General features: G+C 38.0%; 1 protein-coding gene across 2 annotated transcripts in view; it reads right to left on the bottom strand.

Moving 5' to 3' along the window:
• The window catches only part of LOC129768605 (LIM/homeobox protein Awh-like), a 95,776-nt gene extending 70,469 nt beyond the window's left edge, over positions 1 to 25,307 (bottom strand). For both annotated transcript variants that reach the window (XM_055770356.1, XM_055770355.1), the window contains exon 1: positions 24,792 to 25,307. Coding sequence is in view for 1 of the 2 variants with exons in the window: in XM_055770355.1 (XP_055626330.1) it covers positions 24,792 to 24,818 (27 nt within the window). In the remaining variant the exon portion in view is untranslated. The remainder of the gene's footprint in view (positions 1 to 24,791) is intronic.
• Between the last annotated feature and the right edge of the window lie 886 nt (positions 25,308 to 26,193).

The following is a 26,193-nucleotide window of genomic DNA, read 5'->3' as shown; positions in this document are numbered from 1 at the left end:
TTTTCGAAGTAAGGCGGGAGAGGGATTGCTGATATATATGTATGTACATGGAAGCTGTCATAAAGTAGAGATTGTGTATTCGCTTTTTTGTCTAAACTGCAGCTCAATTATAATGTTACGGGAAGCGGTGTAGCCGATGATGCTTTAATAGTTTCTTTAGTGTTCACGGTTGGAATTGGTTTTACGGTTAAAACACTACTCCTGCATCCAACACTTAATTTATAGACTCAACAGGACACTGTTGGACAGCAAACGATGTCGTATAATTACAACTACATAATTCGTATGTATGGCATTACGAACGAGGAAAGCTCTTACTCTATTCAGAATTGGTAAGATTGATATTTACTATGAACATTGATATATTGCGGTAAGAATTAATGCACTATAAAAATATTTTCCAACAGGATAACGCAGATAAAGAGCTACTCATAGGATACTTCTCCACTCTTTCTGGTGGAATGTTAAGTACACCAATGTACCACATATAAGAAGTGAGTGTGGTATGAAATACGAGCGTGAAGCATTTCTTAAACGTGGCAAACAGTTAGAGAACGTATACGTGGAGGTATGGTTGAGGTGCTATGATTCTATACAAAATTCATTGCCATTCATTTCAGACTGGTCGATATAATCTGCGACAAAATATCCGAAGACTTAGATTCGGGTCTGGCGTTGATAGCGAGTGATCCAATGGAGCAGAGACCAACATATCAACCGCAAGGACCACTAGACGCTAATTGCAATTGGTGATTATCTCTAGCAAACAGTGAATAGAGAAATCGAATAAGCAATGATATTGGATTGGAAAAATGCTTCATATGATAAAATAATAATTATTATCATTATTTTTTGCTTAAATTCAGTCATTTCGAGTTGTAGATAATTTAAAACATTTGTCATAATCGGAAACTTCAGGAATATACTTTTATTTATTTTGCCTGGAATGTACTTGTTTAAAATCACAAAACTAGTTTTCTTATTGGTATTCAGCAATATTCCAATTTAAATACAAAATTGTATTAGTGGAATTAAATTTACATTTCGAGGATGAATACAGCAATAAAAATTTTGTTTGAAACGCTGCTTTGGTCCAATAAATTATTCCTTTTATATTTCACATTTGACGTGGAAATCGATGATCCAATCTGTACGATAATGTAATTTATATATTATTCCAGCTAACAATGTAAACATACACGCAAAGATATAATAATAATTATATAATATTTTGTATAGTAGAAAAAAATGTTTTACGATTAGAAAAATGGTGCCACGGGGTAATAAAAAACTGGGTCATTATTGTATATTGGTGAACTCGAAGATACGTTGTTCATACTTAGATATGTCAGTCTAGCGTGGACAATAAATGAAGTAAGGATTGAAAAAGCCGTGAAATTAATGGATCACAATTTGTTGGATAACAGTTCTAAAAATAGAAGTGATCTATTATAGTATTACAATAATTCAAGTGTACGAAAAGATATAATCAATTAGAAGAGTTTTTTTTATAATATAATGGATTTTTAGTTATACGAGGTATAAAAAAAACGGATTTGCATCTTGAAAACATGGAACTTACATATCGTTTTAGACATACGAATCATTTGAGTCACTCTTCTTGTCTATAGATATTTATCCTCACAATCATCTTCGCTACAAATCGAACAGCTAACTCCGATGCATTGGTTTTGCTGAATAAGTTCAACCGCCTCTTGAATATGTTCTAAACGAATGAATTCAATCCTGTAATGATTCCCTTCGCTAGTATCTCGACCGTATTGGAATCGTTTGCCGATTAACAGTTCTCATCGGGATGTTCATACAAATCAGCATATTTGATGTAATATAAGAGCATAGCTTATCATTACCGGGGTTCTTTTACTTTCGACTTTTCTGCTGCCTTTACCGAGCTCACCGAATTAGTTGACTGGTATCATGATCCACACTGAAATGTAATAATCATTATAACGACAAAATATAATTAAAAACATAAAAATTATAATTTTTATTGTATTCGGGAACCTTCATACAACTTACTCTCAGAGTTTAAAGTCTCTTTAATTCAATACTTTCCTTCCTTCCTTCATACAACTTGGCGTAGTTTCACCTATGCTCATAATCATAAAAGCTAGATCGTCTCCTCTCCACACCAAATCCGAACTGCTCTCAATATCGTAAATTTGCTAACGTCTCAAACATTTTTAATGTTCTCGCAAAACTCGAAGCACAGAATTATCAAACACTGTGCTGTCCCACGGAGTCATTGTATATCTTCACATGGCCTGTAGCAGGTAATCCAGAGTGCCGCACATCGTTTTCCATCGATTCGAATGGATATGAGCGGACTACTCGAAATCGGCTAATTTTTCATTGCAATTGTCCGTCAGCAGAATGTTCTACGGCTTCAGATCGCGATTAATAACGTTGTTTGCACGGAATTGCTTCAGAGGATCCGTATTTTTTATCGTGTACTTAGCCGCGTATATTTGTAGAGTAAGCCATCGTAGAACCAGGTATATAAATGAAAATTGTGGGGGTTCCTTGGGGATTAAACAAATGTTATTACTGTTAATTGAAAATGTTATTGTTATTAGCTACTCACTTCAACCGGGATGCATTTTCTTTTCTCGCAAAATTTGCTCCTCCGTCCTTTGACCATTGCCGTATTGCACATTGGACCTGATCACGAACATCACTTCACGGTGAAAACGGAATGAATGCATACAAATCACATACAATTTATTTCGTTTTCACCGTGAAGTGACGTTGGTGATCAGGCCCATTATTTTTGTAGCGACTATGAACGTTGTGTGCTTATTCCGCACCGAATAAACTCAACAAAACGAAATAAAAATTCACGAGATCAAACTAGCTTCCACCGAATAAACGTCTGTAAGCAAATGGCCGTATCATATGGCAATTTGGTTATAAAAAACGTATTGTGTTTTGTTTGTAAACAGAACACAGTAGACTTTCAAGATGGCTGCAGAGTGGTTTTAGCAGATTGGCCCACCTAGTAGTAATACTTCTATACATCTTGAGCGTATTAAGCGTAAAGTATTGTTTACATTGTATTGATTAGATAACGATTTTCTCAATTTTGATTGAATAAAAACAATTTTGTTGAGCGAAAATAGCAAATTTATGAGTCTTAACATTTTTTCATTGCATTTTCATCATATTTAGTTGGATTCAATTCATAAAACTTAAGCCATTGAATGACATGCAAAATAAAAATAGAAAACAAGTATAATAGCTTCCCACCAGATTTCCAACACCAGCCCAGAAAAAGCATCCCCACACCATTACACTGCCTCTAGAGATGAAACGTATATCCGGCAACTATCCGGTACCCGGCCTATCCGGCCAATATTTGTTATCCGGCCGGATACCGGATAGTGACTCACTAACTAAAACAAAATTCTTATTAACATAAGATAAACTATAACACAATTGCATATAACAGTTCGGCTGAAAAGTTTATAAGGTAATACAGTAAAACTCTTTTTTTTGCAAATTGCAATATAGGCAATTATGTTTTTATTATTCAACATAATTGCCTTCGAGGGCGATAAAGCGTTTATAGCGATCTTGCAACTTTTCGATACCATTTTTATAGTACTCTTTCCGGTTTCCCTCAAAATAGGTCTCAAATTTCTTGCCAACGAGCATTCTCTTCAGTTATGCGAACAGATAATAGTCGCTGGGGGCCAGATCTGGAGAATACGGTGGATGCGGAAGCAATTCGAAGCCCAATTTTGCCATCAATACACGAAATTTGGATTTTTTCATTTTTTTCACAATAACAAAAATTGCTTCACTCTCAATGCTGTAACTCACGAACCACTCGACCGATTGCTGTCGAATTTTAACACGTATCCATTGAAAGATGGTGCTTTGTGATGGTGAAGTAGATTTTTGCAAGAGGTGCCATCTATACGTCAACCTTAATAACTTTTCAGCCGAACTGCTAAACCTCATTTACACGTGATTAAAAATAAGGTGTGATGTCAAAATCTTATTGAAATTAAATTATTATCAACTCATATCATCAAAGTTTTATTCAGCTCCATCGGTTTCGTTTCGTTAAAGACGGCAATAAGTTGTTATGATCAGACCTGAACCTTGCGTTTAAAAAGATTGCAATCAGATAATTTTGATCTTCTTCTAAGCAGTTAAAACAACCGCTCCAACGTTTAAACATGTTCTCATACGAAGTAAGTCCGGTGTTCTTTGTGCAGTCACGTGCTTATCCAAATACTTCTTTGATGCCGGAACATGTGGAATTACCTCGAATATATAAAACCTCAATGCACTTCTCCACCAAACCTAACAGTTGACAAGTCTTCAAATTAGTGAAATCGTCGCCGATCATAATAATTTCGATTTGTGGTGAAGTAAGTGTACCCCCTCTCAGACTGTAACATGTGTAATGTAACTTTTACTCTCATTCGGCCAGTATTCGAATTATCTCAATACACTCACAATCTATTTATAATAATATAAAACTATTATCAAAATAAAACTATTCTAAATTACTTGTAGAAAATTTTATGGGTACTTATTCTAAACGAAAAGTGTCATACGCCCTTTCTCACAATTTTGTATTTGCTAATAGAGAGCCGAATATCCGGCCGCCGGATCTATATATATAAAAATGGATTTCTGTCTGTCAGTCTGTTTGTCTGTCTGTCTGTCTGTCTGTCTGATTATTATGGACTGGGAAACTACTGAACCGATCAACATGAACATTGGTATGTAGGGGTTTTTAGGGCTGGGGAAGGTTTTCGAGATAGTTTGAGACCCCTCCCCCCTCTCTAAGGGGGGCTGTCATACAAATTAAACACAAATTTCTACATTACTCGGGAATTAATCAAGCAAATGAAACCAAATTAGGCATATTAAGGTTTTAGGGTACAATAAATGTTTCTATAGTGGTAAGACTCTCCACCCCCCTCTCTAAGGGGGGGCTGCCATACAAATGAAACACCAATTTTGCATTACTCGAGAATTAATCAAGCAAATGAAACCAAATTTGGTATGTGGAGGTTTTAAGGTACAATAAATGTTTCTATGATAGTTAGACTGTTCACCCTCCTCTCTAAGGGGGGGGCTGCCATACAAATGAAACACAAATTTCTGCATTACTCGAGAATTAATCAAGCAAATGAAACCAAATTTGGTATGTGGAGGTTTTGGGGTGCAATAAATGTTTTTACGGTGGTAGAATACTCCTCCCCCCTTTCTGAAAGGGGGCTGTCATACAAATGAAACACAAATTTGTGCATTACACGAGAATTATTCAAGCAAATGAAACCAAATTAGGCATATTGAAATTTTAGGGTGCAATAAATGTTTCTATGATAGTTAGACTCTCCACCCCCCTCTCTAAGGGGGGGCTGCCATACAAATGAAACACCAATTTTGCATTACTCGAGAATTAATCAAGCAAATGAAACCAAATTTGGTATGTGGAGGTTTTAAGGTACAATAAATGTTTCTATGATAGTTAGACTCTCCACCCTCCTCTTTAAGGGGGGGCTGCCATACAAATGAAACACAAATTTCTGCATTACTCGAGAATTAATCAAACAAATGAAACCGAATTTGGCATGTGGAAGTTTTGGGGTGCAATAAATATTTCTATGGTGGTTAGACACTCCTCCCGCTCTCTAAGGGTGGGTTGTCATACAAATCCTCCCCCCTCTCTAAGGGGAGAGGATTGTGCTTCCCGCGGTCAAGATTAAGTAATAGGTTACTCGATACGGATTTTGTGTGCTGCTGCACGATGATTCGAAAATCGGCTAGACCTGCTCGGGATTCGGCGTTACGGTTTACCCCTTTGGCCGAGTGAGGAACAACAAACGAGGGTCGGGATCGGGTGGCTTTTTGCTGTCTAGGGAATGTGACGCGCCGTAAAGCACCACTGAAACACAAATTTGTGCATAACTCGAAAACTAATCAAACCCATTTGTAAAACCTTCACATTTGGCATGTGAAGGTTTTACGGGGCACGAAACGTTTCTATGGTAAATACACTCCTCTCCCTTTCTAAGGGAGGCTGCCATACAAACGAAACACAAACTTCTGCATAACTCGAGAACTAATCAAGCACAATTTAAGATGTGAGAGTTTTTGGGTATGAGAAATGTTTCTATAATGGTATGACACCCCTCCCTCCTCTCGAATGGAGAGGGGGTCCCATAAAAATATTACACATATTTCAACCAAAAATATTCCAACCAAACATGACAATTGAAAATTTTCGGAAAACTCTGAAGAAAAAAGGGGGAAAATAATCTGATATTATAATGATGAGTTTTGTTAGAAATACTAGTAATTTTATAGTACAAGGTAAATTCAACGAGGTCGAATAGAAGATCAATCAATGAACAGTTCTTCGATTGGACCCAGAACTTGCTCATAATAAGAAAACGTGAATGTGTGAAGGTATTGATAACAAAAAAAAAATTCTGTGCGGGACGAAGTTAGCTGGGTCAGCTAGTATTATATAAAACCTGGATAATATTATATATAAAACGTCATGATTTATTGATCCTTCTGGCTATTGGTTTTCCAACAACGACCTCTTCCGGTTCTGTCAGCAAGCGAACAGTAAGGTTTATGATTATGCACAATTTCATGGACTGTTCCCCGGCTTATTCCGAACTTCTCTGCAATCATCCGCTGTGAAATCTGATACAAATGATCCTGAACAACAAGATTTCGAACATGCATGCCGATTTTCTTTCCACCCATTTTGATTTCTTAAAAAAAATTGTTAAAAAAATTAGAATAGTGGTATCAAAAACTCGGCCGCATTAATAACGTAGGTCTACGAAATTATTTCTGGCGAGAACAAGTGTTGCGGAACAAACTTTTTCTTCTGCGAAGGAGAGCTGACATCTCTGGATAATATTTCCATTACATCCGGCTTGAAATACACTGCATTTTAACGCCACTTATAACCCGGAAACAATTTTCAAATTCACGTAAACTGATGGAACGATAGAAAAAAGTCACCAATAAGCTCGAACACATCCCTGAATTCCCAAAATATTAATTTTTTATATTGTCACAAAATATTATATTTATATACTAGCTGACCCGGCAAACTTCGTCCCGCCCAGAATTTGTATTTCATTATCAATACCCTCAAATATCCACGTTTTCTTAACATGAGCAAGTTCATGAGCCAATCGCAGAACTTTTCATTTATTGATCTTCTAATCGACCCCGTTGAATTTACTTTTTATTAAAAAATGCCTAGTACTTCTATCAAAACTCATCGTTGTAATATCAGATTATTTTCAGACACAATTCTCGTTCAAGATTTTTCAACCACTTGCAAATAACATGTTTCTCCGTTACATGTAATAAATGTTTGATACAGAAAATATGATAGAATAAAGACAGACCCCCCCCTCTTCTCCCCTTAGAGAGGGGGGAGGGGTGTATATTCACCCTAGAAACGTTTCGTGCCCCCTAAAATCTTCACATGTCAAATTTGGCTCCAATTGCTTGATTAGTTTTCGAGTTATACAGAAATTCGTTATTCATTTGTATGACAGTCAACCCTAAGAGAGAGGGGAGGAGTGTCGAACCACCATAGAAACATTTATTGCATCTTAAAACCTCCACATGCCAAATTTGGTTTCGTTTGCTTGATTAGTTCTCGAGTTATGCAGAAATTTGTGTTTCGTTTGTATGGGAGACCCCCTTAGAGAGAAGCGAGGAGTGTCGAACCACCTTAGAAATGTTTCTTCCCCATAAAACTCCACATGCCAAATTTAGTTCCGTTTGCTCGATTAGTTCTTGAATTATGCGGAAATGTATGCTTCATTTGTATGGCAGCCCCCCTCCTCCCTCAGAGAGACCGGAGGAGTGTCTATTTGCCATAGAAACGTTTTGTGTCCCCTAAAACCTTCGCAGGCCAAATTTGGCATTTTCTTGATTAGTTTTCGAAATTGAAATTCTTCGAAAAATATCAAAATTGTAAAATTTTTTGGCATACGTGTCCTGTTTTTATTCCTGAACCTAGTTGTAACGCTGTTTCGCCCAATCATGCTATCCACATAACTACTGATGCTGTTATATCAATACATTAAAAAATTACACCACATTGTAAAATGAATTTGGATCTTGTAAGTCTACACAGAAGAGAGCTTGTTTGGCCGAGAGTAAAACGGAGAGCGCAAACTAATTTATTTTTACCCTTGATGCGTGTTTATTTGCAAAGTGTCTCTTGTTTTGCTCTCTCATGTTGCTATGACATATATAAAGGGTGTGTCACATCAAATTGCATCACGGAAAAAACGCTGTAGAAATTTAATTTTTAGGAATTATATCTTCAGCTTTCGCTTATAATCAGATAAGAGTGTATAGATCACGTTGGCCATGCTTCACTGTCAATTTTTCGTAAATTTGGAAAAATGTCGTCGAACGAAAAAGAGCGTCGTGAATTAATCCTGCGTACTCATTTCGAGAATTCGGAGTTGTCACATCGGGACATCGGTAAGATGCTGGGAATCGTCCAATCCACGGTCAGCAAAGTACTAAAACGATACTTCGAGAACCTAACCATCGACCGGAAGATGAAGAACGGCAAAAATGGATGCTCCGTCAGTGAAAAAGATCACAAGCGCGTAGTTAAGCAGTTTAGACGTGATCCGAGAAGTTCGGTCCGGGATGTCGCCAATAAGCTGAATTTGTCAAGTTCATTCGTCCAGCGGAGCAAGCAGTGGGAGGGCCTGCGTACATACAAGGTTCAGAAGGCTCCTAACCGCGACGGAAGGCAGAAACATGGTGGGGAAGACGCGAGCCCGGAAACTGTACACCCAAATGCTGACGAAGCCGCATTGCCTGGTAATGGACGACGAAACCTACTTCAAAGCGGACTTTCGTCAGCTGCCGGGCCTGTTGTTCTTCTCCGCAGAGGACAAATTCAGCGTTCCGGAGGAGATTCGCAAGCAGAAACTATCCAAGTTTGCCAAAAAGTACATGGTGTGGCAAGCGATCTGCTCTTGCGGAAAGCGGAGCGCCCCCTTCGTGATGACCGGCACGGTAAACGGGCAAGTTTACCTTAAGGAGTGCCTACAGAAGCGCTTACTACCACTATTGAAGCAGCACGAGGGCCCGACCATCTTCTGGCCGGATCTCGCTTCGTGCCACTATTCAAAGGACGTGTTGGAGTGGTACGAAGCCAACGGGGTCACCTTCGTGCCAAAGGAAATGAACCCGCCCAACGCGCCGGAGCTTCGCCCAATAGAGAAATATTGGGCGATTATGGAGCAGGCCCTCCGGAAGAACCCAAAAGTTGTCAAATCGGAGGCGGACTTCAAGAGAAAATGGATTTCTGTTCAAAAAAAACTACAACCTGACGTTGTACAGAACCTTATGGACGGGGTAAAGAGGAAGGTGCGAGCATACGGGCTTGGGCTCGAAGTATGAATAAAAAGAAAATGCCAAAAGTTGTTTAATAGTTTTTATTTTACTGTCTAAAATTTTCAAAAGGATCGGTCTACTGGGCGAATTTCTACAGCGTTTTTTCCGTGATGCAATTTGATGTGACACACCCTTTATTATACACAAACTCGCCTCTCGCTTGATAGCCTATTTAATGAAACTTTCAAACTTATGTAATGTATTGTATGATGATGCCAAAAAATGTACTGAATATTTATTTTGGGTGTATTAACACATTACAACAACTTTTCAGCATTTCAATATTGTCATTTTATATTTTTGATAAATTAATCGATTGTCAAGCTATTTTTTAAATTCAATCTTTGCATTACCACATGAATGCTCACGGTGATATTTTTGGTTTGTATTACGTTTATGGTTACAACCAATTCCCTGATCATGTTTTTTCAGTTCTCTCGCGCTTCTCCACGCTATATTAAGCATACAAATTGGAATTTACCCGTGGAGAAATCTTGGTCATAGATTCGAAACCATGCAGCGCCCGGGGGGAAGACTGAGTGAGCACAGAAAACAACAAAAAAAACACAAACAAAAAACAAAGAAAGAACCCCAGCCATATAAATTATTAATGATCCTGGGATAATGTTGAAATATTTTCTATGAAATTTTAATGCCTTCCCAATTCGAACGGTGCGTTCCGCTTCCCGCGGTCAAGATTAAGTAATAGGTTACTCGATACGGATTTTGTGTGCTGCTGCACGATGATTCGAAAATCGGCTAGACCTGCTCGGGATTCGGCGTTACGGTTTACCCCTTTGGCCGAGTGAGGAACAACAAACGAGGGTCGGGATCGGGAGGCTTTTTGCTGTCTAGGGAATGTGGCGCGCCGTAAAGCACCACTTGAAAACAAACAAATGGCCATTCATCGATTCGATGTTTATCTTCGGTTCGTAGTTCAGGCAGTCCTGCTGGGTGTATCGAATCTGGTAGGCGGAGGTTTGGGCGCGTGCAACGACCAGATGAACAATGGGTCGATCCTTCTGCTCGAGGGCCCTCAGCTGTCCTCTGCCAAACTGCAGATTTTCACACTAATTTTCGATAAAAAGTTAATAAATAACAAATAGAGAACGGAGACACGAAAGCGCACAGAGGAGCCGAAAACCAACGATACCCTAATCTCACCTGGGCATGACAGTTGTGAAATTTGCCAACCGAAGTCACTCGCCCTTCATAAGTTAACAATTTTGTGTTTTTTTTTGTCTCTCTCCATCGCTTGTACTCAGGTGAGTCATGAAAGCGGAAAGGACAATCAACACAAAGGTGAATGACAAGAAGAGAGGAAAAAAATTACGTCAAAAATATATTTATCTTTCAGCCGTTTTGTCTAGCGCTAACCTCACTTTCAGGGTGTTGTTAAGTGGGCATTTGCCGTTTATATTTCGGACCTCGTGAAGGTGCAGGATACATATTTTTCGACTGAGCGTCCGACCGGCTAATCGACGGGGGGTACCCGGGTGCCGATATTTATTGTTTTGAAACAGATGATACCCTCTCGAGTGTGTCTGCGGGTTTGTGTTTAGTTTTGTTGTTTTGCACCTTCGGTGGAACAAGGAAGTTGGATATTGCCAATCGTTTTCCAATATATTTCGAAGTGCGCTCGAATGTGTGTTTGCCTATGGATGATTTTGGGAATGCGGGAGGGCTTTTGATTTTCAGGAATTTTAGAAAAGAATGGAATTCGAAGTGGGGTTGTAAATCGTTATTGGCGGAATGACAGAGGAAGAACTCTAGGAAAATCAGAGATTTGTTAGCTTCAAATTTTCGTTTCATCGTTTTTTTTTTCTAATTGCACATTGCTCTGTATAGCCATAAGCTTTTACAGTCGTTTGGATAACTCGAGAACAAAATGAGAAAAACAACTAAAAGTATTATTGAAGGTATAAAAGTATCTAAAATTAACATTTTTGGCAAATGGTAGACTGTTATTTTACGAGGCGAAGAAAGCTATGCTATGTTAGAAGTATGGAAAATATACATGTCCTGAACAATTGTATTAATGTTTCTGGTAGGAAGTAGCAGTGGAAGAAAAGATAAAGATCATCATCAGTACGGATAAGTTTCTCAAAACGCACCTTCATGATATGTATATCCACACAAACGCCAGAATCGGCCCCACTCATGAAAGCTTACTCTGGTGGAAAATAAACATGAAACCATTTTCCATGCGCATAAATGTCGGTAAACACGCTGCATTGTTTGCACTTCCCAAAATAACACATGTTTACAAAACAATTTCTAAATCCATCGCGCACTGCTCAAGAAGCTTTAGACCCATCAGTCACTCTGACAGACGCCCCAACACTCTCGAGTGCCGCCAAAGCTCCAGCCACAAGTTTGGTAATCGACCGCGTAGCTACCTTCCCTGTTCGGTTCAAGCGCTAACGTACTTACCCATTGAAGTACGTGCCGGTTCCATCCATCCCACTAAAACAACTCGAGTCAGCTCAAACTGAAGTGGCGTTTTTCTTCCTCCGGCCGGCTTCACTCTTATGAGCCACGAGATTAGAAGAACCGCACCATCCGCGGACATCTTTATAAAATGTTTCGTAAAACCATCGCTGAATAGTACTCGAACGATAGAGTCCTCCGTGATTTGGATGTTGGCCCCAATGCGAGAAGTGGCGAAAAGAGGGACAGAAGTTGTTTGGAGGGAGCTTAAGTAGGGGCTCGAAAGTGGCCCTATCAGTAACAAATTTCGTTTTAGTTCCGCGAAATCGCCCGAACGTGAATCTGTCCGATGGAACACGTTGAAGTGTCCTAAGAGTGGAAAAAAAAGATCTTAAGATGGAAGGCGTTTGTTTTACCGCGTGCGCATGGCATCAAACTTCGGCACCCATATCCCTTGTTGTTTTCGGCCGTCTGTGAGATATTGATCCGGTCCCGGACTCGATAGCTTAGACCAGACGCTGCGCCACTGCTGCTCGCGGTCCGTTGATCGCAATCTCTCTGCAGAGAGGTATCAATTTCTGGGGACTCGTAATGGCTCCGGCAAGGCTTCGTCGCATGAATGAGTCAACACTTCGACGATACGATACGCGTTTCGGTAACCCAATATTTAAAACTATTAAAAAGCCATAAACGACCGCCGCGCTGGATTACAATTTGATCTTTATTGGTAGCAACCAGACCAGACGTTAAACACGGAACGCGACTAAAGAGCTGTCACACAGAGAACTAGTTTTGAACGGTGCATTTCCCGAATCCGAGAGCTTGGTGCTGTCGCTGTTGTTGTTGCTTATCCGCAAACAGATTTCGTATGTAAATCATAACATAAATAATGTAAGAATTCACCTCATTAGCATAAATATGAATAAAATGTTAATTTTCTCAACGTACGTGTTTTGCGATGGGGACAAACACTCAACTGGAAAAAAAATACAAAAGAATACGGTGGAACGTTGTTGGGAACGATATGAGAAAACAATACAAAAGATATTTAAGATGCCGAATAACTGTTGTGATCTTAGACTGTTGGGTGGAGAAAGGCACCCCGTGCAAAAACTGGTGAAATGATCGCATATATTTGGCTTCTGAATGTCTTGCCGTTAATATATTCGTATAAGTGCAACGTCAAAATCAAAAGTGAATCAGGCTATGACGATTTTTTGACGTAGGATTACGTCTTTCGGGAACATATTGGGGTACAAATTTAAAATCGAAAATCGAGCACATCGTGAAAATTGTCCAATTTCAAACGCTTATTGCTCAGTCATTTTATGTTGAATTGATGAAATTTTTGTGTCAATCCATTTCAGCACTCCATAACAATTTTTTATATTGAATAAATGAATATATGCCATGAAACTAACCATCAAACAATTCAAAAATCTCAACCCCTATCCTAACGGAAATACTCACTTCTGATTGGTCGAAATTGACAAAATTGCAAATACATGAAAGTAGGGGGAACTTTTGTTTTTACCGAAATGTGTTCCCTAACAGAGACATCAAAACCGAGGTGCTCGGGGGAAATCGGCATTGCAAATATATGCAAGTTTTTATATTGCATGTAAGGTAAGTGATACGATTAATTCTAGGAAATAAAATTTAAATTTGGAACTTTAATGTTGGTTGCTTCGTGAAATTTCATGTCAATGACCGATCATGTATTGTGAAAAATTTAGCACAAGTGTAAGTGTTGAATTGTATATTGTAGGAGTTGTGTTATTTCAATTTTCGTAAATAAAAATCAAGGTATGTTCCCGCTCGAGAGCGGGTCGTTCGGTTTTAGCTGTCTTTTTTATTGTGTTCATTTTCACCCAAGGAAAGCTCATACGGCGAGAAAAGTTGGAAAAGTGAAGAAATATTCGAAAAAGTGATTTCCCATATGCTCTACATATAGTATTAGGTGTTGTTAGTCCAATTAAAATTCGGATTGGGTTAAATAAACACTCAGAAAGTAAAAAAAAATAAAAGAAAATTTCCTTTTCCATTTCAAATATGTTTTCTCTATATTAAAGTAACATGTTTTTACTGATAAGAAAAATTGATAATTGTGTTTGGTATTGATAATTATCTTATATAACATAGATGAGTTTTTTTCTTTATTTTATCCATACATAACACAGGAGGCTTCTCGTCTAGGATCACAAAGGGCGGTTTTCATCATATCTCATTCCACTTCGGTATCTTCTATCTAATACGCACCATCTAACGACTAATTACCATCATTCTGTCATCATAGCTCGGTTGTAAACACTGATGGAGTGAACAAACAATACCCAACAACTAAACAAAACGACCCTTTTGAGGGCCACCAAATCATTATCAAAGAGATTAATTTTCCAAACATATCCAAAATCAACAGATAGCCTTACGGAATCCTACGTCATCTATCGGTCGTGTCTCGAACACAACCCTCCTGTGACTTTTTACTTTATCACACTATTAAAGGGTGTGTCACATCAAATTGCATCACGGAAAAAACGCTGTAGAAATTTAATTTTTAGGAATTATATCTTCAGCTTTCGCTTATAATCAGATAAGAGTGTATAGATCACGTTGGCCATGCTTCACTGTCAATTTTTCGTGAATTTGGAAAAATGTCGTCGAACGAAAAAGAGCGTCGTGAATTAATCCTGTGCACTCATTTCGAGAATCCGGAGTTGTCACATCGGGACATCGGTAGGATGCTGGGAATCGTCCAATCCACGGTCAGCAGAGTACTAAAACGATACTTCGAGAACCTAACCATCGACCGGAAGGTGAAGAACGGAAAAATGGATACTCCGTCAGTGAAAAAGATCACAAGCGCGTAGTTAAGCAGTTTAGACGTGATCCGAGAAATTCGGTCCGGGATGTCGCCAATAAGCTGAATTTGTCAAGTTCATTCGTTCAGCGGACCAAGCAGCGGGAGGGCCTGCGTACATACAAGGTTCAGAAGGCTCCTAACCGCGACGAAAGGCAAAACATGGTGGGGAAGACGCGAGCCCGGAAGCTGTACACCGAAATGCTGACGAAGCCGCATTGTCTGGTAATGGAAGACGAAACCTATGTCAAAGCGGACTTTCGTCAGCTGCCGGGCCTGTTGTTCTTCTCCGCAGAGGACAAATTTAGCGTTCCAGAGAAGATTCGCAAGCAGAAACTATCCAAGTTTGCCAAAAAGTACATGGTGTGGCAAGCGATCTGCTCTTGCGGAAAGCGGAGCACCCTCTTCGTGATGACCGACACGGTAAACGGGCAGGTTTACCTTAAGGAGTGCCTACAGAAGCGCTTACTACCACTATTGAAGTAGCACGAGGGCCCGACCATCTTCTGGCCGGATCTCGCTTCGTGCCACTATTCAAAGGACGTGTTGGAGTGGTACGAAGCCAACGGGGTCACCTTCGTGCCAAAGGAAATGAACCCGCCCAACGCACCGGAGCTTCGCCCAATAGAGAAATATTGGGCGATTATGAAGCAGGCCCTCCGGAAGAACCCAAAAGTTGTCAAATCGGAGGCGGACTTCAAGAGAAAATGGATTTCTGTTCAAAAAAACTACAACCTGACGTTGTACAGAACCTTATGGACGGGGTAAAGAGGAAGGTGCGAGCATACGGACTTGGGCTCGAAGTATGAATAAAAAGAAAATGCCAAAAGTTGTTTAATAGTTTTTATTTTACTGTCTAAAATTTTCAAAAGGATCGGTCTACTGGGCGAATTTCTACAGCGTTTTTTCCGTGATGCAATTTGATGTGACACACCCTTTATTTATGCAACATTAAGAAATCTAACAATTAAATATAATCAAAGTAGTCGAGTATTAGGGAAATTCAGTCTATCAAAAAAAATTACTTCTTATTAGGGAAGCTGCAGAAAAATGTTTTCAAACTCAACCAAAATCTCTTTTCGTATATGATAAGGAATGTATTGTTTAACCCTCTCACGTTCAATATCGTGTCAACCTCGATGTGAAATGATTGTCCCAAAACGTACAACATCGAGTCTCTCTCGTGTTGTGCTTGCATTGCATCACAAGGCGCTAAGAGCCCCAGCAGAGTAGTGAAATTACTCGATGCGTAACCCATCGAAGCATATTCATTTGGTCTGGTCTTTTGAGAATTAAATCGTACGCGGAAGGGGTTAGCAGGCATAATGTATGGAAATTCAATGAAGATAATTTGAAAGAGCAATTCAAAAGCAATTTAAATAATAAGAGACACTTTGCAGATAAACACGTATCAAAGGCTTCTCGTTGTTTGCGCTCTCCCGTTTACTCTCAGAAAACACTTCCCGTATATACTCATTAGATAAAACTTCATTTTACAATTGTGGTGTAATATTTTCGTGCTTTGTGGTTGTGGTTGTGTAAATAGCGTGTTTTTGACGTAGGACTACGTCTTACATTAAGGGCGCCAAATCAGAAAACTGAAATGAAATAAATAATGAAATAATGAAATAAAGTTAACGTTAATAACTATTTTTTATATGCTATACATTACAATCACATAGTCTGTATATGGTTTAAATTGATGAAAATTGGAAGCATTCCAATCTCCCCATACATTTGTTCAGTCCATTTGTGTGCTTTCCCGATCAGAGCTGTCTATAACGGGCAACTTATGCAGCCACTATAATAGAAACAACGAAGGGGCTCATCGGCTCTGTTCTGATGCAACAAGCTCCTAGCTTTGTTGACGGTTTTGACCGAGGGTCGAGAAACGATTTTTCATAAACGGTCATTCTCGCGATGTTTCAATTTTATCGCTGCAACTGTGTGCATCTGTTCGTGTTTGGTGCTTGTTGAATGGCGATGCACGGAAGATGCCTCTCGTTGAATACTCAGTGCAATGCGTGCATTGATATAAAGAAACAAATTGCGGCATATGACCTATTAGTGTATGGTTCACGCAAAGGCAAGAAAGAATCGTTGCTTCTCGAAATGATTCAACAAAACCACGCAAGCCAATAAACCTTTTCGGGATCCCGGGAACTTTTTACTAAAAAGTTATTTATGAAATTTCAAAAAAATATCCGAAATGATAAACCAACAAGTTTAAAAAAAAAGATTGCGTAGTCCTACGTCCTAAGCGGTCGTGTCTCGAATACAACCCCTCGAACTTTCAACAATCCATAACTTTTGAACTACTGAACCGATTTGAATGATCGATATATCCAATTAAATTGAGTTTTGATTTTCCAAAGTTAACCGATGGTCCGAAAAATCATTTCATCCTTTTTTTTTTTTCCAAAAATGACTTTTCTCAAAAATTTATTACTTTTGAACTGCGGGACCAATTTATTTGATCAACACATCAAATTAAAGCCAATTAGCTATTCTTCCTTGAAAAAATATGAAACTCGCGAAAAACTGGATTCTAGTTGCATGGATTCAGTCTAATCGCATGGAAATATTGAACGAAGACAGCTTTTTGAACTTCGAAAAAAAATAACCCAAAAACAAAAAAAAACACCTTTCTGATTTCGAGATACGTTATGTAAAATATTATCAGCTTTCAAGAAATAATATAAAAAAATATATAGTACCCTTGGTCCCGAGACAATGAAAACTATAAAAACAAATGTAATGAAAACAAAACTCAAATTTTCTGCAACTGTTGTATTTTTCCTAAAATGTCGAGGCAATTTTCTTTAATTTGATATATCGATATTCTAAATCGGACCAGTAGTTTAAATGTCATTTTTAGAGAAAAAAAAAGGTAGAAGGGTCTGAGCCTAGGGGCACGGACGGAAGTTTGACGTAGGACTGTGATTGTTCAGGACACTTGGTTATTTTAAATGTAATTCTTTTCATTATTGAGAAATCTGTTAGTTTAACTATTTTGAAACTCTAAATAGTAACCCTGAAAACGGCCGTTTGTTGTATATACGCATAACCTCCAAACGGTTTGTAACGAACAAAGAAAGAGAATAAGCTTCTGGCAGGAAGTTCAACTGTCTAACTGAAAATGATTGATGAATATCAGTAGAACACATCACAGGGTGGAATGGTCGATGAAGTATATGTGAATCGGTAACCAAAAAAAAAGTTATATCGTCGTTGATTACATTGAATATGAAATTTATGGGATAGAAACGAAAAAACAAGTTAAAAATACTCACGATTTCGTGATATTTTGAGGTAAAATACACATGAAATCATGAAGTTGCTCTATTTTGAATGGATAGCTATGGTATTGTGATTTCTTTCCATTGTCTTATACTTATTATTAGGCATCGGGCGCAGTAGCTTTTTAGATGAAATAATGTTCGTTTACAGACAATCCCAATCAAGTCGTATTGGTTCTACTGCTCAATCTATCATAGAAGGAATTGAGTCATCGAGAATTATGAATATGAGAATATTAACATTTTGCGGTCGGAATCCTCTTTTAAGTGAAATCCATGCTAATACTATTTTGTTTTTACCGAGTACCGTTACCTCTTATTCATGAAAACTCCGTATACATTCGTGAAAAAGTTCAGTAGACATTAAAATTCGCTTAGAAAAAATATACACTATTACATCGTTGAATAAAGTATTTAATATGATTCCTCGCTGTGGTGGCTTAGAGCAGACAAACGACCGCAAAGGGTTAATATTTCATTTCGTTTCATTTTTGTGATGCGATGTAATGCCGATCCTAATAAGTCTTCCATGATAATCGCTGTTTCCTCCTAATTAATGTACGATCAATGCATGGGTGACACTTTCCTCGTTGCTTTGATGAAATCTTTCATGAAGTTTGAGTGATGCATGAAATCTTGCATCTGATTACTTCAACATCTTGGTAATTTGTTAGATACGGTTAGATACGTTAGATACGAATTATAGCACGCAATTTTGTGTTACATACAACATTCATGGGAACGAAGTTGAAAGAAAGAATGTATAATACATGATTTACCTTCGCATCCGCTCGCAACACATATCCTTTCATTTGTTAAATTGTTCACTTGTTTTATTATTTCCACTGTTGATGTCTGGGGCAAAAAAATGCTGGATAAATTTGCCGTCAAATGGTATATATTTTAACATATATCGTAAGAACGATTCTGCGTAATATGCATTTGAAAACTCTTAATAAACGTTACATTTTTCGTAGAGTGACCCCCTATATAGGAATCAAAGACGTAGTCCTACGTCAAAAAAAATGAGAATTGTTTTTTCGGACCACGAAAAAATACGGGTCCAATGTTTTGCGATAAAGAACAAAATTACGACTTTTCGCGAGAATCTGAGAACCACTGTATCTTTTTGGCATGGAATGGCTATTTTTCTCTCGTTTTTGGGCTGGCCAACAAATGCAATATAAACAAACATGGAAAAATAGAGTAAGAGCTGAATGCTCTTCCCACCACTAACATCTTACACCTTCTATACTATTATTTGAATAATTCACAATTATTCATTCGGAGGAGAATTTCACTGTTTTCTACATTCCTAGCAATCGACAGACTTCGAAAAATCCTTGGCATATATCTAAAAATCTCACTCAAGTTGTGCAACAAACCTTTCCACTGGACTTTCAGCACTTTTATTGATACTAACAAAAGAAATTGTGAAGTTGCATTTGGTTTAACTAGTTAGTGATCATTGAACGGTCAACGAAAGTGCGACGGTACGCTGATAAGTAACTAAGTAACTACGCTTCTGATACAATTATTCTGGTAATTTTGAATCAAACTAGGCATTCGCTACGTGTTTTTTGCAACAATTAAGAGGTTTCGAGGTTGGTAATCACGAAATTTCATTACCCATTGAAACACAGTAGACCTATCAACAGTGTCATCGCAATGAACAACCTGTAGGCGACGATTAATCTCACTTTCTCAAAAAAAATTTAAAAAAATCAAAAATTCGATAACAGCACGTTGTTTAATTCGCGTTGACATAAAGCTTCACATGCAAACATTTAGAATCCGGGATCACTGTTGGTTTTAAAGCAGCGGTCATAGGAGGCGTATCTGATTTTTTTGACAGCAAATTGTTCGGAAAACCTGTATCTTTCGACAGTAAACATTTCACTTTGATCCGTTTTGTTTTTAATAGGATGTAGGGGAAGGCGGGATATGACCGTCCCCCTAAGAAAACCAATTTTCATTTAAACGTCCTTCAGGATTTCCCCTATTTGTTGTACTGCATATCATTGAGTATCTAATAGTCTACCACTAAAAAATGTGTAACTGTTGATTGTATAACTTTTTTGCGTTTTTTTATTAATTTTTGAAATGATAAAAAAAATGCTTTTTATTTCACAGGCGGGCGGTAAGAAGGACCACGCGTGGGGCAAAACGGACCATGACGGGGTAAGACGGAGCGATGCTATTTTCAAACAGTTTAGTCTAGTAAAAATAATAGGGACCAGTGTTGTCTAAGGTACTAAATGTTTAAGGTTGTTCATAAACTACACACGAACTTCTAAAAAACCATCAATATTCCACGTGCAGAGTTTTGCGAATATTTGTGAAAAATTTACCAAATTATCGGAATCTATAAGGACGATTATTCGACGATTTCCTTATGCACTTTTGGGGCATTTGTGTGTAAAGAGCCGAGCAAAAAGATGGTATTTTATTTGATATGAAAAACATTTAATATCACGACATATGGCGCTTTTACCCCGTCGAAAGTGGACCGTCTTCCCCCCAGAGCACTTTTTGCATTATTTTGCAATTTTCACGCATTTTATATTACACTAGCTGACCCGGCAAACTTAGTCCCGCCAAAAATTTGTTTTTTGTTTCCAATACCTTCAAACATTCACGTTTTCTTACTATGCGCAAGCTCATGGGTCCAATCACAGAACTGTTCATTGATTGACCTTCTTAATCGACCCCGTTGAATTTACCTTTTACTATAACATTCCTAGTACTTCTACCAAAACTCATCATTATAATATCAGATTATTTTCAGACACAATTCTCGTTCAATATTTTTCAACCGCTTGCAAATAACATGTTTCTCCGTTACATGAATAAATGATAAAATAAAGACAGCCCAAAATCGGACAATTCCTTCCTGGAGTTTTGCACTTATCAACACAACACATTCGGCGACACATTTTTCTTGGTATAGATAGAAGGAGATATAGCAGCGCGTTTCATTACCTGAAAACCCATTTCCACTTTCGAACAAAGATCAATTTCGTTATCGCAAACATCAAATGGACTAACAACGCTTGTCACTATGTAATTGGAGAACATATGGGAATTAAATTTTACAAAATTTTCCCTTTTTCCTTCAGAGTTTTCCGAAAATTTTCTATTATCATGTTTGGTTGGAATATTTTTGGTTGAAATATGCGTAATATTTTTATGGGACCCCCTCTCCATTCCAGAGGAGGGAGGGGTATCATACCATCATAGAAACGTTTCTTGTACCTAAAAACCCTCACATCCCAAATTTGACTCGATTTGCTTGATTAGTTCTCGAATTATGCAGAAATTTGAGTTTCATATGTTGGACAGATTTCAATTCATCAACACTTTTCTCAGAAGTAAAATAAATTATCCGTATTTTTATATAAAAAATCATTTTATGTACTTTTAACCAATCCCGAAATACAACTGGTTTTGTTATTTCGGATTCAAAATCAATCAAGCCCTAATTGACACACTGAGTGTATAAACAAAACAAAACAAATCGTTCTCAATCAATGACCAAACGCCTCACAATTGCCAATTAACGCAAACAAAAGTTTCTAGGGTTTACATTTTATTAACCCATTAACAACCAAGCTGTCAAAATTATTTTTTTGACGAAAGCCATTGGTGTAATTTGGATTATTGATGGTAAAGAAACCCCAATGTTCAAGAATTATTTTTTCCCATTTTCCATTTTATGGGAAATGACTGTTCGAAAAATCGAACATTGGCCAAACCCGCATTTTTTTTTTGCAAGCACAAACATACCGCGAACTGAGAATCAGTTCAATTAGCAAATATACGGTATTCACAAATGCATCAATTTTATATTCACGAACGAACAAGCACAGGAGGATAGAGGTCTCTAAGTATAAACCTAAGTTAATCCACCTAAGATGAGATGTGACATTTCTTATTTGATGTAATTTCAACTTATTACTGGCAAGCATATGCTGTTGTTTTTATTGTTGGCCGTGGACAGATTATGCTTAAGAATTATTTCTTTCTAAGTATCCATTTCCCGAAAAAAACATTTTCCAATACCTGCAAAGTACCAAAATGATGTGAAAAAACAATAGAATCGAGGATTGGGTAGTTATTATTCGGTCCGGCGAAAGAATATTCACACCAGCAATCTCATCAAAATCCTTGTTATATGTACTGATCATTCCCTCCAGCTCCTCTACACACGAAATTCTACGGGCCAGAATTACCTAAGGTTATTACGGACAAAAAATCATACAGATTTTCAATAATATTTACTGAATTTATTGATATTTGCAAACATTCACTAATGAGAATGCAAAAACAAATGAAAAAACTTCCGTCTTCCAAAGTAAATGAACCGAAAGGCGCTGCAGAGGTTAGATGTGTTGGTATTAATTCATCAGAAAAAAATGTTCGTTACGGCCAACGTTCGATTTTTCGAACACTCAATTTTCCCGGTTGTAATTTTCATGTATGAGGCTCAATCGAACGATTTTTGCCCCATATTGCAATGTATGTTCTTTTATAAAATAAATACATTAGAAAAGTTCACATAATTTTGTATTTTATTGGGTTTTTTAGTTGAAATTAAAAACACGTTCCAAACATACTCTTTAAATCGAATTTATTGCCCAATAAAGTTATACAAAACTGAACTTGATGGTAAGTGGTAGCTAATATATTAAGCTATCTTTTGATGCAAAAACATTACCATATAGTAGCTTTGCAAAGACATGAAAAATTATCAAAGTTGTTGTTCGATTTTTCGAACGCTTGGCCTAAAATAGGTTAATAACATGTATAATATAATATTAGGTGCACCGGTAAGTTCCTTCGGTTTTATTACAGATGGCGTAACTTGAATATTATTCCAGTGAATAAAATTTTCAGGCATTCGTTGGAAAGCTACTGTCATTGCGCGTCTTTTTCAGTATACGTCAAAAAGTTGAAGCGTATACAACTTCAAATATGTCGAATTTCGTACCAACGAGAGTGTTTTTGCGAGGAGTATTACTTCATTACTTCAATATGGAGAAAAAAGCTGCGGAAATGTATCGCATTTTGGTGGAAGTTTATAGTAACCAGGCGCCAACTGAGCGAACGTGTCAGACGTGGTTTGCACGGTTTAAAAGTGGCAATTTTGACTTGGTACTTGGGACCTCTATTAGCTATACAGGTAATCTTCGATATAACGTACATTTCACTTTCAAAATTGTACGTTGTATCGAATTGTACGTTATATCGAAGCATAATAAAGTACTCACAAACGTAGTCTATAACACATTATTGTGTTGCTGTTTTAGTAAAGTTAATGATTAACTTCAATCAGAAGACGAAGCCAGCCTTTCTCATGATGTTTTCCTTCGTACTGTTGATTAAAGCTTGATTCATTTAGAATCCGGAATCACAAAACCAGGTGTATTTCGGGATTTATTGAAAGTATAAAACTTGTTTTAGCATCACAATACAGGTAATTCATTGTTCTATCAGAAAAAAAATATTGAAAAAAATTTTCCTTTACACTTTGGAAATGTGTACGTTATATCGAGGTAAAATGTACGTCATATCGAGTGACGTTATATCGAGGGTACGTTATAACGAGGGTACGTTATATCGAAGTTTCCCTGTAACAGTATCAGACACATACACAATATTCATATTTTGAAGTAAGATCCAACCAAGTAAGATTCTTTTACCGTTAACAAAGAAGAACGAATGTACCGATTTTTCTCTCTGTTACAGTTGAATATTTATTTTTATTCTAAGAAGATCCTTAATCTGCAATAACATAACGAAACATCAAAAGAAAACATGGGAAACAAATGAAACAATCCGGGAAGGCAAACCCGATGCCATTCGATTCGTGCATTAATCTTTTTCCTTCATGATATTATGCATCAACATAACTTAAAACGCGGCTCCACGGCACAATCCCCAACGTCACAACATTCCCAAGAACAAGAGAGCCAGAATCAACAAAACCCCGCCGTTGGCATTTAAAATATTTTGACGGGCCGCCGGTCAAAATCACAAACAAAAAAAAAACCACAACACCACGATCACCATGATCCCCAGAAAGCAACCGGTGTCACTCCGCATGCCATCCATCTGGACCATCACAGAGCATCACAGTCCAGGATGACTGGCCAAATTGGACATGACGAAACAGAAAAGAAAAACCTCCACCGAAGGCTTCGTGTCATTTTCTAATTTCAACACCTTTCGGCGGAGCTCACGTTGCGGACCCCACACTCTACTATCTGGCATACTGTTGGGTACACCATTGTATGCGTGCGTGATTATCCGAAGATCCACCGCGAAGGCGCGCGACTACACACAATTCGATCCGCGATTCAAAACCGTGGCCGCGAACTGCGATAAAATCAAATTAAATGCCTTGAATAATGAAAATGAAATGATTTTGTACTTTTTCGATTTCTCTGCCTCACCCCGCGTCGGCGTACTTTTTTTTTATCACATTTTGATTGTTCATAAGTCGAAATATTTTATTCGATTCGATTCGTTCGTCTCAGCAATGAACCGTCAAGGTATGAATGGTGTTTTTTTTCTTTTTTATAGTGGTTCCATTTAATGCCGTTCTCATTATTACTAACCGAAGAGAAAAAATGTGGTACAATATTATTTCTGTGAAATAAAATTTTGGTAAAATTGCTCAATGTTCATAAATTATAATGATTCATTTGAAATAAGGATTATTATATCTCCACATATTATTATTTAGAACATACCTTCAGTTTTTCTAATTTGATATCCATTTTTTCGTTTTTTCATTGAGGATCACTACAAAATCACATCTCGCAGTAACCTATTTTCACCATGCACTCAGACTGCAGTGAAAATTCTATCACTTGATTGATAACCGCACTGAGGGGCTTTTGTGGGTCGTAATTAAAAACAACGGTCACAACCTACCCTGTAGTATTTCAACAGAACCGTCGCCACTGATCACACGCAAGCAACACCGAACGAATCTCCCAGGTCCAAGATCTGCGAGTTATCGCAACATATCACGCGAAACCCGGTGCACGTAGTATGGGTCACAACCCGAAACACCTGGTCTAATTCGATCAAATCAGCACGACTGACTGGAGCACCATTTCTGGCGCGCTATCCAACACACTCTCTCTAGCAAATTATTTTCAGTCTCCTCACCGGGGGATGCTGCTGAAATCTTTTGTTTTGATTATTTTTTCTTCCACTTGTTTGCGCTGGCCTCCACGCGCAGCAACGCATATCCCCTACGGCGGACGACCGACCGACCATTCATGAGCCAAGGAGCTTTGGTGGCCTTTCATTTTGGATTTTGCATGCAGCATCACAACGGACCGTGAGCGAGTGAACGAGAGAACTTCCCGGATTGAGCCAGAGCTTTCGTGAGAACCAGCGCGGTGCCGGCGTGCTCTCTCTTCCGCTCTCTCGAGAGAGTATATAAGCGAAGATGATAACACATAGTGAAAGAACAACACAACAAACGAGCAGAGAGTGGGCGTGACCTGTGATCCCTCCTCACAACCAAGCAGCGCAGAAATTTTCATGTCTTCTATATTATTTTATATATACAGAAGTTTAATCTATACGAACGTATTTGGGCATTGATGAATTTTAAATTAAGGGATGAGAACGATCCTTCAGTCGAGAGCGCTCAAGTGGGGGAGAGTTTTAGACAGTGTGTGTATGTGTTCTCTTGTCCTCTCCGATATTTCCGAGCGATATTTTTTCATTCTCGTCGAAAGTTTGCCTTTTTATTGAGAGCAATTGAGATTAAATTACTACACGAATGAATAATGAATTTACTCACTCTACAACGAACCACGGGATGCTAAATTTAAAGGGAAGTTATGTGACACAAGTGAACCTTTAAGCAAAGTTTGTAGCATTTCGTTCGCAACTTGTTGATTTGATTACAATTTCTTGGGCAAAATGTTGTTTCGAATAACACTGGTTGTGGACATTAGAAAGTTTCGCCTACAAAAATGCCCGTACTTCATTACTAGCATGAATTGGTATGGAGATAAAGCCTGAGTCATTTAATATCTGGACGCAGAAAGAAATCAGGTCATGAAATAAAAATTTCAAGTACTTGAATTGAAAGTCATTTACTGCACTTTGAAGTAAAAATGGAAAAAAATA

This window comes from Toxorhynchites rutilus, chromosome 2, assembly GCF_029784135.1.
Source record: "Toxorhynchites rutilus septentrionalis strain SRP chromosome 2, ASM2978413v1, whole genome shotgun sequence".
Lineage (NCBI taxonomy): Eukaryota > Metazoa > Arthropoda > Insecta > Diptera > Culicidae > Toxorhynchites > Toxorhynchites rutilus.
This window is presented reverse-complemented; position numbering and strand designations above follow the sequence as displayed.